The 19,962-nt window shown below is 46.0% G+C and overlaps 1 protein-coding gene across 1 annotated transcript in view; it reads left to right on the top strand.

Moving 5' to 3' along the window:
* ILRUN (inflammation and lipid regulator with UBA-like and NBR1-like domains) overlaps positions 1 to 19,962 on the top strand; it is a 550,951-nt gene that overhangs the window by 20,299 nt on the left and 510,690 nt on the right. The window contains exon 2 of the mRNA XM_085643410.1: positions 5,850 to 6,004. Within this exon, the coding sequence (XP_085499536.1) occupies positions 5,850 to 6,004 (155 nt within the window). The remainder of the gene's footprint in view (positions 1 to 5,849; positions 6,005 to 19,962) is intronic.

Genomic DNA, 19,962 nt, shown 5'->3' on the forward strand with positions numbered 1-19,962 from the left:
CAGAGGTCCTGAAGCACTTTCTGGTTGGTTGAAAAAATATTTAATCTGTTCGTTGTTAATCATTGCATAAGGTTTTTGTAGAGGCGATTCCTTTGAATAGAGCATTTTAGTTCCATGTGTGAGTCCAGCAGTGTGTGCTCCAAACTTTTGCAAGCCTGTGTAGAAGTGTCATTGCATGCATTTTATATTGACCACTTTGGCTTGTAGTTGGAGAGTAATTTTTGTTCTGATCTTGTTTGCAGCAAAGTGTGTTATCATGAGCTCTAGGCCATCAATGAGCACTAAACACACACAGTGTGTATATATATATATATATATATATATATATATATATATATATATATATGAGTAACAATATGATAAAGGAACAGAGACCAAATAAGAGGTGTAAAACGAGTTGGTGGGGCACTACAGGTGTTTGGACGAGTACCCTCACTCACCCAAGGGTGACATACTTCATCATTGGGTCCCTCCACACACTGGGACCGCAAGGTACCCAGTGTGGGCTACAAATGTCCAAGAGGAAAGGAGCGGGAGTGTTTTAATGTGGCACGTCTATATTTGAATCACTCCGGGATAGAATGAGAGAGGAAAATAGTGTGTTAAAACTATCTCAATAGGAGCAAAATAACTTTATTCCTATGCCCTAAGGGATAGAGGTTAAAAGCATAGTGAGACATGGTTATGGATGTTTACCCTGTGTAGGGTCAACATGCTTCTGCCGTATTTTGGACTAAGTTGTTCCAGGCATTCTTCAGGACCAGAATTATTCAGTCACTCTGCACAAAAACGTGTATGAAAAATCATAAAAGATAATCAAAGTAAAGTATTTCAAATATACTCAGGCCTGTATTTTTGACCGACTGTGCACAGTGGCAATAAATACTGGAGTAGGTCAGGTGGCCCTAAATGAAAATATTGAGAGAGAGAGAGAGCAATTTTCAAACATATGCGTTATATCACTCAACGTGAACCTACAGTGTGCACCACCACCACAACCAAGGTGTATAGGCATTCTTAGGAATATTCATCGAAACCTTACCCTAAGAAATTGAAAAAAGGTCCGACTTTACCATTGGCAGAGTTCCTGCACACGTAGAGCTCTGTATTCATATAAGGATCCATATGTCAACAAACATGAAACAGATAAACACTATGACACCGATTTTAAAAAAAAATAAAAAATAAAATAAACTCATCAAAGCAAACTCAACGTATAACTTTATGTGCTCTGTAGTCTACTCGTATCATGCGAGTGCAACAAGTAGACAATATATTATAGTAGTAGACCATAGCTACAAGTATTTGCAAAGCGTGACCATATTAGGTGTCAACGTAGAACAAGGGGGCCATTGCACCCTTAAAGTGTTTTTAAAGACATAAAGGACAAGAACTGACAGGATACAATTAGAAAAATCGAGTATTCATATGTGCCCAAATCTAAGCAAAGGGTCAAGTCAAGGAATACATTAACCTCCTCACACGAAATGAAGTGGATTCCAAACCAGAGCAGATGGGTAATGTATTGTCTGTCGACTTGTTGCACTCACATGATAAGAGTAGTCCACAGAGTGCATAAAGTTATACATTGTGTCATGGTGTTTATCTGTGTCATGTTTGTTGACATATGGGTCCATGTATTAATACAGAGCTCTACGTGTGCACGAACTCTGCTGACGGTAAAGTCGGACCTTATTCAATTTCTTAGGTTAAGGTTTCGATGGATATTCCTAAACCTCTATCTCTTAGGAATAACGCAATTTTCTCCTATTGAGATAGTTTTAACACACTATTCTCCACTTGCACTCTGCACCTCATTCTACCCCGAAGGTATTAAAATATAGACGTGTCACATTAAAACACTCCCGCTCCTTTCCTCTTGGAAATTTGTTGCCCACACTGGGGACCTTGCAGTCCCAGTGTGTGAAGGGACCCAATGATGAAGCACGTCATGCTTGAGTGAGTGAGGGTTCTCGCCCAAACACCTGTAGTGCCCCACTGCCTCGTTTTACACCTCTTATTTTGTCTCTGCTCTTTTTTTCATATTGCTACTCCATACAATGTGTGTGTTTCGTTATCTTGGGAATGGTATCGTATACCTTTCAGTAGCATATATTCCCCTCAACCCTTTGTGTGAGGTACATCAATGAGGACTCTCATTTTTTCGAAGCTTGTTGCAAGGCTTGCATGACTGCAAGACCGAGAAGGCGCTCTGACCGATCCATATTTGATGATACTATTTTCAGATATAAATCCTGTAGGTACTGTGAAGCCACCAGTGGAAAGTAAAATTAAGTTTATCCAGGGACAGTAGAAGCCCAGCTCTCTTACAGTGCTGTTAATGTGCCCCGAAAAACTCTGTTGCATAGTTTATCACAGAGCAACAAAATTCTGAGCCTGGAGATGAACTTAATCCAACACATCTTACCTCTGGACATGTTCTTAATCCACCAGTAAAATGGTACATGGAACGCAACAAGAAGTAATGGGAGCCCAGCTCTGGATATCCACCGGTAACACTATTTGAGCTGGCACAAGCCATAGATAGTAGCTGATGTTGTTTTATGTAAGTTTATGTGGTCTAACCAGAAAAGGAGATGGCCCACAGACACCACAGTTGAGTGTCTGGGGGATCGACCTAGAAGCTGAGTAGGAGCAACTCAGAAATCCATAGACACCATAGTAGTTGGTAAACGGATATAGGCTATCAGAAAAATGTAAAATATTGAGATTGTGTGATTAGGAGGGGGTGTGTATGTTATGAGGGGGCAGAAGGGCAGAGTTTTCGGCCCTGGCCCTCACCAGGTTTAAACACGCACAAACATGTATATCCCGTTAACTAGTCTGCCCACCACGTGGATGCTTGGGCTTGACACACTGGAAAGAAGAAAATAGCTATGGGGCCTTCACTAGAGTAGGTGAATGGGCAACAGTGAGCATGAGCATGATGTGCACTTGCCATACATTTGGAACGAGGCGATCCCAGTGACAGAATTTGGGCTTTCATTGTACTTGCAGACGCGTAGAGGAGGGAGGGGAAGACCAAGACAAGCCAATATGCTATTTCGCTAGTTTGCAGCAGGCTAGCAAACCCTGTCAAAAATCCAACTTTCAAGGGCAATATGAAAACCCAAAAGTGGCTTTTAAGTGTATGATAGTAATATTAAGCCCTCTCAAAATTATTTACACTGCCCATTTTTGGCTGTGAGGTTATTATCAAACACACTAACCTTTGGGCTTCTGGGGAAGCCCTAAAAAGAAAGGGCAAAGAGAGAGGCTGCAAGGAATACCATTGTTTTGTCTTATTGCTTGTTGTTTCTAGATTTGTAGTCACCTACAAATTGATAGGCTTTGTTGTAGATTTTTAGGGCATTATGGGTGGCAGTGCATTGCTCGTCAATGCAAGTCATCTGATTCAAGCCCCCTTCTGTACTTTTTTACAATTTGTGGGAATGGATAGTATGTCTTGATGAATTGCCTTGGGTGTAAGAAGGCAGAAAAATATAGGCGACAAACTTGCGTTTTGTAAAGGATTGTACAAATGCGAAGAGCCAGTGTTCTCTCCCAGCACAAATCAACTTTCGCCGTTTTGGGCCTCCATGGGTCCAGAAAGGCAGGGGAAGACTAGCCATTCTAATGAGCTGTTCTACTACCGATGAAAATTTCCTACATCAAGGTGAAAACAACCATTGAAACAAATGGGTTGTTGGGTGTTTTCCCTGCGGGCAAGGCTTTATAACATCAAACATTACACCTGGAACCAAGTGAAGGTCTAATGGCTACTTTATAGCCCAATTTATTTTACTAACCTGGAATTAAGAAGGAAATCTCGCACTCTACAACATGTACCCCCTATTTAATAGACACGTGTTAAAAATTCTACAAATAGTCTCCCTTGCCTTCGTCACTAAACAGGCACAAAAAGAGAGATATGCCCTTGACCAGTATTAAAGTCTCACTGAACGACTCCCACGCCACGCTCTGTGCCTACCAGACTTGTCACATACCCAGAATTGATATCAAACAACTGATGAAATACAATTAAGATACAAAAGGGTATGACACTGTGGTGGGGGAGTGCTGGTTCACTCCCTTGTCCCTTCACTACGCATGAGGTGTTTGGCTGGCCATTTTAGGCCGGCCAAACACCTCCTGTGCAGTGAGCTTTCTCTAGCTCCAGCTGCGTTGCTGGAATAAGCAAACCCCGGCTCCCAGTCTGCCTGGGAGCGCAAAGTTGTAGCGCTCAGACTAAATTCAGTTGGCACTGTAAGCTTTCAGAATTATCCAAGATATTGCATTGTTTTGTTTGAGTTTGTGATTATTGCATTATTGTGACATTTGCCACACAGTTAGCGTGCCATACATGCCAACCTTCCTGATTTAGGCAGGATATTAAGCTAAAAAAAACTTTCAGTTGGGTTTCTGTTGCCGAGAAAATCTTCCACTTCAATGCTAGTCAAATGGGGATAGTAGTATATCCCGTTTTTATTTTCTAAACCTTTCACGTCTCCGATTACAAATGTTGACATGCATACTTGTACATGGCATGAATTCGGAGTAACACATTTTCACATTCTGCAGTTAGCAGGTTTCGCCCGCCTAGACCTCTAATATCAAGCTGAAAATACATTCTGAGTGAACGAAGGAACCAAACATTTGATGTGCTCTACTAATGCCAAAGATCTTAGTAATAACCCTGCCAGCATTTTCTTTCAAAACCTACGGGTGATTCTTGCTTATATCCTTTACTCTGCTGAAATGCAAACTGAACTCCTCTTAAAAAATAAATACTTAAAAGTAGTAAACAAGACAAATGAGACAAAAAAATAGTGCCTGTAAAAATGCGATGGCGATTCAAAGCAAAAATAAAGTTGTACGCTCTAGGCACCACAGAGTGCTTTATTATCCTGCCTCACTGAGGTTGGGGCATAGGCTGTAACTGTGATCACTGCAGCCTACTGCTTAAGTGAAGGTAGGAAGTCCATGGGATTTCTCTGTGGTATAAAGTGCTTAGTTCTGGTAGAGGTAAGCTTGCAGACCCATCTACACAGCTGATTGCAGCTTTACACAAGCAGCAGGATGTGATGTATCAAGCTACTTCTTGCTGACAGTACATCTCAAGTTCCACCTCAGTATGTTGGCTTTGTAATTCTTGCATGCTGTAATACCATAAATTAATGATTTTGGTGGTCTCATACACTTCCTTTGTCTATCCAAGCGAGTATCACATTTAATCACTTATCAAACTTTTTTTTTTTTAGCAGTGTCTCCTGAGAGGCCGAAAACTCAGGGTTTAAACTTACATTTTCCTTTCACTTCGATTTTGCTCCCTCCTGATCAGCTCACTAAGGCACACGAGCATGTGTGACTGTTATTTGCAACATTTGCCCGTTAGTGAGGTGAGACTGTACTGCTTCAGTCTGTTTTCCGTACTGTCTGTAATGTTCATTTATGCATGTAAACGTGTGTATAACGGAGAAGTACAATATACAATTCGCTTTAATAGCAAGATGTATAAATATGTGCATGCTTGGATAAAGCTGTGATTTTCACGTAGGAAACACTAGAAAAACAGAGCATGCCCACAAGATTTTTCTTACCTCTTTTAAAAATACTCATTTGCAAAATGACTGAACAGGGAAGTTTGTACAGTGCGGGTAAGAGAGCAATGAAGCTGTTAAACTTTATATGTTAGATCCTGTAAGAAACTTGGCATGCCAGGAGCTTCATTACAGTCCACATTTCTCACTGAATTCAGATCATAGATTCTTCATTGAACGTATGTTGTGGAAGATCCGTCTTGTGGTTAGGTGTCTCTCCCTAACCTTTCTGTTACATTGTTTCTTAAGGAATCTCCAAGCTGCTATAGGAGCTTACTATGACTTTGAAAGTCCGAACATAAATGTCCCATCCATGTCCTTTGTGGAAGACATTACCATTGGAGAAGGAGAATCTATTCCCCCAGACACACAGTTCATAAAGACATGGCGGATACAGAATACAGGTAAGGATGTTGTTGGTCAACTGTCACTGCAAAATGAAATTCTGGGTTAACAGCGGGTGGTCAAGCCCGATATCTCAATATAACCAAGGATTTGGTGTAAAGGACAACCAGAAAGAGTTTAAGTAAGCAAGAGGAGGGAAGTTTTTCGAAGGGGCATGACTACCTTATTACATAAAATGGAATATAGCCCTGAGTGTTTGAGAATAATTGAAGAATTCCACCCATCACTGCTTTGTTTTTCTGCCTTATTGCATAGAAATAGGAAGGTAATGAGAGAATAGTGACACTGCATTTGGGCCAGAGCACAATGATCCTCCTTTTGCGTAGGTAATAGCAGCAACAACTGTGAAATGCTGGGTCAGGCAAATATTACAAAATTGAATTTTGTGAGTTTTCTTAATGTGTGACATGTTTTAATTTGTAGGGGTAGGATGGAGTGAGACAGAATTCTTTATTTTGGCAGATTGCCAGAAACGAAAAGCATTGAGATAGGACTTTTCCCAGACAGTCTTCATTTGGTGGATAGTTAGGATTAGGCATTTCTTATTTTCTCTGGTTATATGACCATATATCTCAAGAGGAAACCACTTTAACACCTGTTGTACTTTCTGTGTTGGTGGGCTTCAGTGGGTGTAGTAAAAACTCCTTTCTACAAAAACTTATAGCGGTGCCATGATAGAGTTTTAGAGAGACCCATTCTTGACCTCATGCCCCTCAACAGATACGTTTTTTTTAAACAATTTTGCATGGGGATTCTGCAGAATCTCATACCTCTAACCCCGAAAGGTGACTATATGTTGGCGGTAAAGTTCAGGAACACCTACTTCCATAGCCACATTCACCCGCCGACTGATGCTGCCTCTGTTTCGTGGTAAATTGCTGGCACTATCCATTCAAGGTACTCCCCTTTGGCGTTACGAGTGTCCCAAAGGTTTTCACCAGTGTCTGGCAGTTGTGGTCGCCCACTTAAGTAGATGGGGCAGCCATGTGTTTTCCTATCTCGATGATTGGCTGGTCAAGAGCTTAAGCTGCCAGCAGTGATTACAGCCTACACAGGTAACCATCTCACTCCTTCACAGTCCTCGGTTCACCATAAATGTGTCCCACCTTCCCTCCAGATCCAGCCCTTCCGGGGGGCAGTTTTAAATTCAGTCACTAGCAACGCCTACCCAAGGCCTCAAATGGTTGTGGCCTTCGTCCAGCTTGTAACTCTTATTCAGCCACAATGTCATCTCACAGTAAGAACTGTAATGTGCCTCTTGGACATGATGATTTTGTGTATCACTATTAAACTGCAAGCCTGACTACACATTTGCCTGTTGCAACAGTGCCTCTCAGCACAATAGTCGCAACCAGAGGGTTATATGGAAGAGCTAGTGTTAGTAACGGGCAGCGCCCATACTGTCTGCATTGGTGGAACAGCAACAACTTGTTGCAGGGCAGGCCTTTCCTAGACCCCATTCCACAAGTCACCATTACCACAGATGCCTCACAAGCCGAGTGGACAGTTAAACTCCTACACAACAGTGTAGGGCGTGTGGACTCTGCAAGAACAGTCACCACATCATTCACCTCGAACTTCTGGTGGTCCGCCTGGCCCTCCAAGCCTTCCTATCGCTTATTCGGGGCAAAGTAGTTCTGATAAGGACAGTCAATATGACTGCCATTAACTATCTTCAGAAGCGGGGGCAGTCACTCTCCTCCCCTCTCCCTGATGGTTCAGACAGTCTGGTTTTGGGTCCCTCATCACCGCCATCACTTGATTGCAGAGGATCTTCTGGCAGAGGACAACATTCTAGTGGAACTCTTAAGCAGGATGCCTCAACAAGTCCACGATTGGGAACTCCACCTACAGGACCTGCACCACTAATTTCAGCGCTGGGGCACTCCTGATGCAGACCTGTTCACCACCCCGAGAATGCAAAATGGACCCACAACCTCGATCCATGGACAATGCACTCTAGATCCACTGGTCAGGGATGTTTTCCTATGCTTTTCCGCCTCTCCTTCGACTGGTGGTGCTGAAGATGTGGCAAATGTAACTAATCCACATTCTGGTGGACTCCACCTAGGCCAGACAGCCCTTCGTTTCAGCTCTACTTGTAATGCCGATCATCCCCCAGGAAAGACTCCCCAACAGGCTGGAATTCACAAGGAACCACGACCAGATCAGGCATCCATCTCCCATGCAACTCAAGCTAGCCATCTTTTACCTGAAGTCCTAGAATTTGGTTACTTGGGCCTCTCCCAGGATTGCATGGACATCCTGCATGAGTCCCTTAGACTTAACATCCTATTGTACTATGCCGCAAAGTGGAAAAGAAATATCCACTGCTGCATTGATCCTCTAATACATGCAGTCTAGGATCTCATCAGCTCGCTCCTCCACCTCCAGAAGTCTGGCCTGGCCTACACTTCAGTACTTCTTCACTTAGCAGCTATAGCAGCTCACATGCAAAACAGGATGCACTCCTCTCTCTTTCGCATCCCTGTCCTCAAGGCATTCATGGAAGGTTTCAAACTAAGTCATTCCTCCTATGGGTACCCCAGCACCCCTTCATGCCTGCTCCAGTACCTCTCCTAGAAAATAAACTTTTTGTCATATTAGTGAGCTGCAAGAACCCTTTATACAAGTTCACAAGGACAGGGTAGTACTCATGACAAACCCTAAGCTCATTCCTCTGGTAGTTTCCCCTTTCCACCTTGACTAGACTAGAGAAGGCTTTAGGTGCACACAAGCTTTAGACTACCTAAAGATAATGGCAGACTTTCTTGCAAGACCTGGATGCCACACCATGCCCTAAAATGCTTGCATAAGTGATTCTTGAAAAGGTGCAGCCTTTTGTTGTTCCAGAAGACTTGAAAAACAGACTTGCGGCATCCAGAGCAGAAAAGCCAAGAGAGTCTGTATATTGTAGCTTGTCATCTGTGACTTCAATCCGGGTAGCATTATAAATTGGGGAATGGGGCTGGGAACTGTGCATTTCATGATGATAAAACATTGAAGGAAGTCTCCCTTCTGATGGATACTTCTACCTGCAGATTCCTCTCTTGTAAAATGTGCACAAGTGTCAGACTGGATCTGGAAGCTTCAAAGCTCTCATGTCACTGGTAGGTCACACTCTGGAGTTGGAGCCTGGATTCTGGAACTCCGAATAGGAGGATGCTGGCATCGGGTGTCCCATTGGTGAAGCTAGTGGAGACTGTGGTGTTCCTAGGCCTGGTTCTGTGAGGCCACTGCCTCAGAGATGCTCTTAGCAGAATTTTCCAGCTCCACGGATGACCAACTCCAGTTCAGAGGATGAGTATCCTGTGGAAGAAGGAGGGCATCTAGGTGACTTGCCTTTTTAATATGTTTTGTTTATATATATATATATATATATTTTTACGCTAATGGGTACAGTGACCTTGAGCGTTGCGTCCTACAGAGGTGACTGTGCCTGTTATCCCAGGCCATTAAGGATTTTTCCTCGTTTAACAGCCTTCAGATGCATGCTCAAGCTGGAATCACAGGAGCAATAATCGTTGACCGACCCAACATGCCAGAGGCAGACTGAATGAGGGTCAGTGATCAATTACTATCTCAAAGTACCTACAGGGCATACAGGCTAAATGCTTAGGAAGAGGTATAGTACTGCATTAGAATGATTTTAAGTGAGGAAAACTTGCCACTTTGAGAAAGCGAGCTCCATACTACATTAGAGGCACACAAAGGATAGTGACATTGTTCTCGCTAGGATGAGCGCTATATGGCTTCAGTGACTTAATCTGATGCTACTTTCCAGTGTCGATACATAGCCAGCTCTCCCTACTGGTGACGTGAGAGCTTTGAAGTGTCAGGATCCAATCTGACGCCTGGGAAAATGCTCCAGGTGAGCAACCTGCAGGAAGATAGAGTTCGAGGCATGTGGGCTGCTGAATTCATATCTGTGCATAGATCGCCGCCTAGTGTTGGGTCCGGATGTTTGCACGTTGTTGTCCTGGAAGAGTCTTCGAAGTATCCTTGGATAGGTGACTCCTCCCCTGGACTACAGTGCGCATGGGCATCCACTCCATCCTCAGATTGTTTTTTTCCGCCATTGGGTTCGGATGTGCTATCTTAACTCAAGTTAGAAAAAACGTTGTCGAGGCCAAAAGGCCTTTAGTTCGCGTCGGTACTGTTCACTCGATCGGTTTCGACTCTACCTGTTAGCTTACTAACTTTTAGAACCGACTTTTCGCTTTTTACCTGACCATCGACGACACCGACGATGGAGTCGAGGACACCATTCAAGAGGTGCCCGGTATGCAATGCGAAATATCCCCATATCGACGTCCATCCGGTGTGCAACAAATGCTTGTCGCCGGACCACGACGAATCGACATGCATGGCCTGTGCCCGGTTCCGTTCCAAGAAGACTCTACGGAATCGACGAGCGGCGAGACTCGAAGCGCAGCACGCGGCACTGGCCCCGGCAGACATCTTCAACGCCGAAGATGTCGAAGAATTGGAAATCCTACCCTCCAGTCCCGTTTCCGAACATGACTCCGGTTCGGACGACGTCGACGAATCACTCTTTCGCAGAGATGAAGACAACACCGAGGTAGGAGACTGCGATGAGGCCTTAGGGGCCGAAGAGAGTAGCTCCAATGATGAGCAAGGCCTACCCGTTCAGACTGAAGAGAGCCCGGTGCCACAGTCTATGGCTCCGGTCGAGGGATCGCCTTCGGGCCTTACCCGAGACCTATCCCGCAGTTCTTCGGCCCCGCCCTCGGGCCCGGCCTCGGACGTTCAGCGGCAGCCATTATTACCTAAACCGGCTGGTTTCCCTTCTACCAAACCGAAAGCTGCACTGGTTCAAACGAAACCGAAACCGAAAGTGGCGCAAGTCGGATCGAGGCCTTCCACACCTTCGACGCCAGCGACACGCGTCGGCACCGAGCGCACCAAACGAGACTTCGGTGCCGAACTTGAAGCGGCCAACGTCGGAGTCGGCATACGGAAAAAGGCCCTCGGTGCCATCAAACCTGCTCGGCTCGCGGCGCCGACGCCATCGACTCCTAAACCAAAGGTCACACTGCCTGCTGCGTCTCACGTCGCTTCCACGGCACCACCAAAGCCTCATGCATCGAAAACGTCGACGGCCATTCCCGCCCCTCGACTCGATGACCCACCGGCGCCGAAAAAGTCCACGGCCGCCTCTACAGACCTGGTCGGCGCTAAGGCCTCGAAAGCGCTCCAAGTGCGAACCGTTGCAGCACAAAGCAGCAAAACCAAAACGGTCCTCCAGGACACATCGGGCTCCGGCCCAATAAAAGCTCAAGCAGCCTCTTCGGCGCCAGCCAACATAACTTTTGGCCTGCCGCCATCCACGGTCCCGAAAATGTTCCAACTCAGGACGCAGGTCACCCACACCACGGTTACACCTGCTGAGACGTCTCCATCACATTACATCGACGCCAACACCGGCAGGATGATTATCCATGAACGGAGGATCACTTCGGAGCCACCTTTTGGACCCTTTCAGGATCCCACTAAAAAGAAAGCTGCCTGTGGAATCAGAACCTGTGCTTTGCGAATCTTTCGACTCGCCCTACCAGGATCCACAATCATTCTCTCCCACACACTCCGACACGGATGCGTTGGCACACTATATGGATGACTAAGTCCCTTACCACGGAGACATGGACCCTGATGACCAACAGGACCCTGATCAAACTTGGGGCGACCCTGCAGACCCCAGTGCACCTCTAGATGCACAGGACCCACAACTCTATGGAGCGAAAACATCTCCCACAGAGGACACTGCAGCGTTCAACGCTCTCATTGAACGTGCTGCGAATAATCATGGAGTGCAGCTTCACTCTGACACCGTGGAGGACGACTTCCTTATGGACACTTTCGCTTCCTCAGGAAGGCATGTAAAGACTCTGCCCATGTTGAAAGGGGTCCTCAAACCAGCCAAGGACATCTTCAAGGAACCCACCAGGGCAAGGGTGATAAACCCCAGGATCGACAAAATATAAAGATCAGCACCTGGGGACCCTACTTACATCAGAGGCCAATTACCTCTCGACTCCATTGTCGTTGCGAATGCTCGCAAGAGGGCACACTCGCAAACGACAGGTGACGCTCCTCCCCCGGACAAAGAGTCCAAGGTGTTAGAGACCTCTGGCAAGCGAGTTGCCGCACAGGCTGCCAACATATGGCGCATAGCCAACACTCAAGTGCTCCTCGCCCGCTATGACAGAGCGCACTATGACACGTTGGAACAACTACTCCAACATCTCCCTGACCAGTTCAAAGAAGGTGCAGAAATTCTTATCAGAGAGGGACAGCTACTCACAAATGCTTCCATCAAGTGTGCACTAGATGCCGCAGACACAGCTGCCAGGGCCATAAACACAAGCGTCATGCTGCGACGACATGCCTGGTTGCGAATCTCCGGATTCAAACCGGAGGTGCAAAATAATATACTCAACCAGCCTATCAACCCCGACTATTTATTCGGGCCGGAGGTTGACCCCACCCTTGAGAAAATCAAAAAAGACACGGACACGGCAAAGTCCATGGGGGCTCTCCAGACTCAGTCCTTTCGGAGCAGCTCTTTTCGTCGCCCCGGAAATAAAGGAGCAGGTAGAGGACAGGGGTCACAGCAGACATACAACAAGGGCAATACACAAACCACCTACGATAAAAACACCCGAGGTGGATATCGTGGCTCCAGTACAAAGGGCAGAGGACGCGGCTACGGCAACACCAGGTCCTCCCCCAAGAACAAGCAGTGACGCCCTCTCCCTGCCTCCCGACCACGTAACACCTGTCGGGGGAAGGCTACAAAGGTTCCTGTCCACGTGGAACTCCATCACCACGGACAGGTGGGTCAAAGATATTGTCAAATACGGTTACTGTCTAGAGCTAACCTCCACTCCACCCACAATACCACCAAGAAACCGTCCTATGTCCTCAGAGCACTTAACGCTCTTACAGCAGGAGGTGCAAAGTATGCTTCTAAAAGGCGCTATAGAGGTCGTACCCGTCCACGAGCAAGGTACGGGAGTGTACTCCCTCTACTTTTTAATACCAAAAAAGGACGGGTCACTCAGACCTATATTAGACCTGAGACCCCTGAACCGGTACATTCTTTCCGAGCACTTTCACATGCTCACTCTCCAGCAAGTCCTTCCGCTTCTCAAGCAGGGAGACTTCCTGGCCACACTGGACCTCAAGGATGCGTATTTCCACATACCCATTCACCCCTCACACAAAAAATACCTCAGGTTCACTGTTCAGGGACAGCACTATCAATTCAAAGTCCTGCCCTTCGGCGTGACAACAGCACCCAGGGTTTTCACAAAGTGCCTAGCTACTGTGGCGGCACATCTACGGAGGCAGCACATACACGTCTACCCTTACCTGGACGACTGGCTCGTTCAAGCGAAGTCAGCCCAGCAATGTGCCAGCCACATGTCCCGCACCATTCACCTCCTTCACAGTCTGGGATTCTCACTAAATTACCCAAAATCCCACCTCCAGCCCGCACACGTACAACAGTACCTAGGTGCGACTATAGACACTCTGGCAGCCACAGCTCAGCCAAATTTAGTGAGGATCAACAGCATGCAAATGCTGATTTCAAAGTTCAAACCCCAACACTCCCTTCCTGCGCGAGTGTTTATGCAGTTGATAGGCATGATGGCCTCCTGCATTTTCATAGTCCCGCACGCGAGATTACATATGCGCCCGCTTCAGGAGTGCCTAGCACGTCAGTGGAATCAGGCTCAAGGACAGTTGAAAGACCTAGTGTTGGTGAGCGGTCGGGCATACAACTCTCTGCATTGGTGGAATCCACAAAACCTTTGCAAGGGCCGACCGTTCCAAGAGCCTGTCCCACAGATAATACTGACGGCGGACGCGTCTCTCCAGGGATGGGGAGCTCATGTACTCCATTACACCGTGCAGGGACTATGGACGACACAACAGAAGAAGATGCACATCAACCTTCTGGAACTGATGGCAATCTTCCTGGCCATGAAGGCATTCAAAGTACATCTGTGCAACAAGGTCGTGTTGATTCGGACGGACAACATGACCGCAATGTACTACATACAGAAGCAGGGAGGAACACACTCTCCACAGTTGTCTCATCTGGCTCAGAGCATGTGGAAGTGGGCCATTCAGAGGAACATGTTCCTCATGGCGGAACACCTCCCCGGCAAGGACAACCAGATGGCGGATCTGCTCAGCAGACACAGCCACCAGATGCACGAGTGGGAGTTACACCCATCAGTACTCCAACCGTACTTCCAGCAGTGGGGTCATCCAGAGATAGACCTCTTCGCCACAAGCGAAAACGCAAAATGCCAAAGCTTTGCCGCCAGGTTCCCACATCCGCAGTCGCAGGGCAATGCGATATGGATGAACTGGTCCGGCAGATTTGCGTACGCTTTTCCCCCAGCGCCGTTGATACCGCTGGTGGCTCGCAAACTAAGACAACACTCCCTGACACTCGTCCTAGTTGCTCCTACGTGGGCACGCCAGCCATGGTACACCACCTTCCTCGAACTTTCCGTGGTGCCGCATCAAAGGCTGCGGATCAAACCCGCTCATTTGACGCAGAACCATGGAGAGATTCAGCACCCAGATCCGCAACAGCTGAACCTGGCAATCTGGCTCCTGAAGTCCTAGAGTTTGGCTACCTCAACCTGCCACCTGACTGTATGGACATCATCAAGGAGGCCAGGAGACCCACTACAAGAGCTTGCTATGCAGCCAAATGGAAAAGGTTCGTCATTTATTGCGGTAATAATGACGTTAACCCGCTGGACGCATCCATCCAAAACATCATTTGTTACCTCCTACACCTATACCGATGCAATCTGGCGTACACCTCTATACGTGTCCATTTGACCGCAATATCAGCCTATCTCCAGAACAGGCAGCACCTCTCTTTATTCAGAGTGCCCGCCATCAAAGCATTCTTGGAAGGACTCAAACGAGTTATTCCTCCAAGCCACCCACCGGCTCCAATGTGGAACCTCAACCTGGTCCTCACACGCCTGATGGGTCCACCCTTTGAACCTCTCCACTCATGCGAGATTCAATTCCTCACCTGGAAAGTAGCTTTCCTGGTAGCGATCACTTCTTTAAGAAGAGTTAGTGAACTCCATGCACTAACAGTTCAAGAGCCATTTATACAGGTTCATGCCAACAGGGTCGTACTACGTACCAACCCCAAATTCATGCCCAAGGTAATATCGCAGTTCCACATGAATCAAACTATTGAACTGCCCGTTTTCTTCCAAAACCCACAAACTGTCGCGGAAAGGGCACTCCACACACTAGATGTCAAAAGGGCCCTCATGTATTACATCGACAGGACTAAACCCTTTAGGAAGACAAAACAACTGTTCGTTGCCTTTGCCCCACACCACAAGGGTAACGCCATCTCCAAAGCAGGGATAGCCAGATGGATAGTTAAGTGTATCCAAATTTGTTATCAAAAGGCAAAACGCACATTAACTATTCCCCCACGAGCCCACTCAACACGTAAGTTAGGGGCCTCCATGGCTTTTCTGGGAAATATTCCCCTGCATGATATATGTAGAGCAGCCACCTGGTCCACTACACACACATTTACCAAACACTATTGTGTAGATGTGCAATCAAAATAGCAGGCAGCTGTAGGACAGGCTGTTCTCAAAACCCTTTTTCAGACCGCTGCAGCTGGCACTGGTAGCCGCCGCTAATAGAGGGCACTGCTATATATTCTATGCACAGATATGAATTCAGCAGCCCACATGCCTCGAACTGAATATGCTACTTACCAGTATGCATCTGTTCTTGGCATGTAGGGCTGCTGACATTCATATCGCCCTCCCTCCTCCCCGGCGCCTGTAGCAGCTGCAGCTCTCAGAATTACTGTAAGCATGGTCATCACTTTCTGTATCTACTCCATCACTGCCACAATGGCGAAAAACAATCTGAGGATGGAGTGGATGCCCATGCGCACTGTAGTCCAGGGGAGGAGTCACCTATCCAAGGATACTTCGAAGACTCTTCCAGGACAACAACGTGCAAACATCCGGACCCAACACTAGGCGGCGATCTATGCACAGATCTGAATGTCAGCAGCCCTACATGCCAAGAACAGATGCATACTGGTGAGTAGCATATTCAGTATCTGCCAGGAAGATTGTTACCATAGGCAAGTCACTTTTTCTTCTGTGCTGCTTCTGGGTGTAGTCTTCAAATTTCATTTACACACACAACCACATTTGTGGCCGTCAGCACCATTCTTATCCACAATAAGATGTTTATCCATGCTGTTAATTTAGTAAATAGAGATGTATGCCAAGTATGAAAGAAAATATGTTGGCTGTTGCTCTTTGAAACTGAAAGCCTTGGTCTCGTCTGACAATTCTGGTTACTTCACCTCTGTTGCTGCATGTTTCTTCCCCCACTGATGAACTACTTTTCATTATCCACTGTTTTTTTAAGGTTCTTGATACCGGAACTTGAAAGTTACTTTTTCATGCTTATTTGCATAATTTGTTAGTAATTCCTCTCTGCTTTATTTGCAGTATATAAGTTGCTCTTCCTGCCCTGTTCTGCAACAATTAGCTGTGACATCCCTGAATACTTACAGACTGATGAATCACTTTAAAAGTTCTGTTAGCACCTTTTTGTATGGAAAAGGAGGTGTAGTAACACTCTGTCAAGAAAATACACACCATGTCCAAAGGGCTATGTTCTTCCTGTAAAATAGTTTTAGTTTGTAAGCTTCGTTTGAAATTTAGAGGTTGCTATTCTTGAGGTCATTTGAGGTCATTCTAAGGGAGTCCAATCAGCATCCATAGCTTTGTGGTGATCTATAGGGTGTCCGTGCAATCCACTTTTTAATCTTTTTGCGGCCATTGTTTCTTGAATGATTTATGTTTGACTGATAAATATTTTGGCTAACGTGGTTCACTACCTGTCCAAACCTACTCTCTTTTCTCGTAGGTTCCTAATAATTAAGAGAACTGCTAAGGTGGATGACTGCCTTTCTCCTAGGTTTCTCCATAGTGTGCACTCAAACTCTGTCAACTCACTCTGCATCAGCTAGCATTGTAGGTACTGAATGTGAATGTGAGCAGGGTACAAACAAAAGAGTAGCAACTTTATTGAGGAGCATTTAAATACATTTGAAAGATTTAAGGGTTTCTGCTTATACCTAACATAGTCATACTGGTGATAAATTGGAAATCCTTTAGACTTCGTACTGAACCACAGTAAAGGTAACTTCCTAATGACACACTTAAGAGGAGAAATTAAATTTCCCCATTATTCATGCAAATACCTTTCCATTTATAATGTAATGGACACCACCTTCTCCATAGCATATTTAAGGAATTAAAGGCGTATTATTATCCGTGAAAAAATTATTGATCATCGATAAATATGAAAGCAGGACAGCCATGCATTGAATAGAGGGAGCAGGTACTTGCAGAAATGTTTACTATGTTGTTACTTTGTTTATTCTATTGATCTAGTAACAGGGGTCCTCAATCAATATCTTTATTATTAGCAGGGGGGGGGCTGGGCCTCAGTTATTACCATTATCGAAACGTAGAGCATTCAGAATCTTTCAAGTGGCTCTTTTAAAAGATCAATAAGATCATTAACCTCTGCTTGTGGGAGTGATAACTTCTCTCTACAATCCATCACTCCATTTTCGCCAAGCTTGTTGATCTTCAAACAATTTATATTTTATCCCAACCTGTTTTCATATGAAATTCTTCAGCTAGCAGCCATTCTCTCAAATCATGTTCCATTAGTCCAGGCAGGACTGTATCACACAGCCAGTGTATACAGATGTGTCTCTTTACATGCTGGTGGGATAGAGCCACCAGCCTACAATGAAATTGACCCTTTTTGGTTTCTGGTGTAGCCCAAGAATACATGCACCTGATTCGAGACTTGTAGCCACAGATGCCTTACCTTAGAATTATCCCCAGGAATCAAACTGAAAACAGAATTTGGTTTTGAGCAGTACCCCTGCTCACCAGTAAGTGGCGTTCGGCTCATAGTGGTGCTGTTCGGCTCCGAGTGGTGGTGTTTGGTTCCATATGGCGCCGTCTGAACCTAAGTGACACTGCTGGTGCCTAGATGAGTGCACCCCAACGCTCTGATGTCTGTTCTTTTAGCCAGGTCTGGAGAAGAGCTAGCCCAGTCACTTTTTGCCCGACCTTTTATCAGAGAATATTTGAGACATTGTTTACTGGTGCGGCAGGTATGTCTGCGAAGAAGGCTGGTTTTAAGCACTGTGCCGCCTGTCACCAGCAAATGCCTCTAGCATGACCACAACACTAATACCTGCGTAGATTGTCATGCCATGCACCCCAAGGCCTTGGGTTAGTGTTCCCTCAGGCTCATTGACTTTCGAAGCCGCTACAGTCTCGATCCCGGTCGAGAGCAACGTCCTGGGATCAGTCACAGAGCCATTCCACAAACACTAGTTGTCGCAATCAGTCGTCTGGGTGTTTGGGTAAGTCTTGTAAGCACAAAGAACAAGAAGTTGAAGATGTTTTTGACTTTGCTCTGTCCGTCAGTCATCCAACAAGATGAGGGAGCATCTGCAATTGAGACCTTGATCTGAGGTTGAGCTTGCACCTGGGCTGTCTCTGCGTCTCCTGGAGCTTTCAGGAGCTACAGTGACTCCCACACAACTCCCAAGAATTTTATAAGGCTGTGCACCTCATATTTGGGAGGCCCATCCCCCTGGAGTGCCTTTGAGCCTCTGGTCTTCCACTGTCTGTTTTGCTCTTGGCGCCTGTTAGATATGGGGATCTCTGGTTGGCTAAGGCTTTCGCCAAAGCCAGGCAGAGACCGCCACTCTAGTCAGGGAAAGGGAGTTATACACCAAAGATAACTCCTGCTCACCCCCTTGGTAGCTTGGCACGAGCAGTCAGGCTTATCCCGGTGGCGATGTGTAAAGCATTTGCGCAACACACACAGCAACAACGTACTAGGCACACCACAAAAGGAACTCCACACAAGGTTATATATAAAAATAGCCTTTGTATTATCATATTACACATTCGATGGTAATAACACAATATACACTGTGCCAACTGGCACTGGGCAATATTTACAGGGGATTATTTACACATGACTGGGCCACTGTCAGAATCATCACTTGGTAAAAATAGTAAAAGTAAGGACATATTATGAACTTGGAACACAACCAGTAATTACTGGCACACTATACTCATCATCAACCTGTAACAAAAATCATATAATGTACAGTATCACATCAGGCGAGAAATAATCTGCGCCAACCTCATAAGCCTAAACATAGTAGACCTTAACCTCCTAAACATAACTCGCATTAGGAAATAAACTTACTAACATAAACCACAGTAGAGAATAAAATAAAACATAACACAGTAGGTATAAAGCAGGGTGCATAAAACAGTACATGAATGACATTTCCTGCGCACCTACATAAATCGCATTAGGGCCTGGCGCCCTACAAACCTAAAAGTCCCCCTGGCCAACTGGCCATCTCTAAGGGGCTCAAATGCCCTATGTCCCAAAAGTCAGGGCGCGCTGCCAAAGCAGCGAAAGTCAAGGGTGCGCACTTTGCGCAGGCCTAAACGTTGCAGCTGGCACCAAGTGCTGCGCAGCTGGGAATAGGTGGGGGGCGAAGGAGTGCGTCTCACTCCTGACTTAAATATGTCCCCTAAAGAAAAACTAAACTAAACTGTGCAGCTGCCCACTACTTGCTGGGCAGCTGGAACTAGAAAAATGAGGCATGGGCTCTCAATGGCCCTTGAAACAAATGTGCCCCCTTTGTTGGAGCCACATGGGGCTCTGTAAACAACTATGTCCTCTTTGTTGGAGCCATCTGGCTCTGTGATACTGAGGGCAATCGTTGTAGCCACATAGGCTCTGAAAAGTAAAACATGCCCCTGTTGGAGCAACCACTGGCCCC

Source organism: Triturus cristatus, chromosome 1_1 (assembly GCF_964204655.1).
Source record: "Triturus cristatus chromosome 1_1, aTriCri1.1, whole genome shotgun sequence".
Taxonomy (NCBI): Eukaryota; Metazoa; Chordata; class Amphibia; order Caudata; family Salamandridae; genus Triturus; species Triturus cristatus.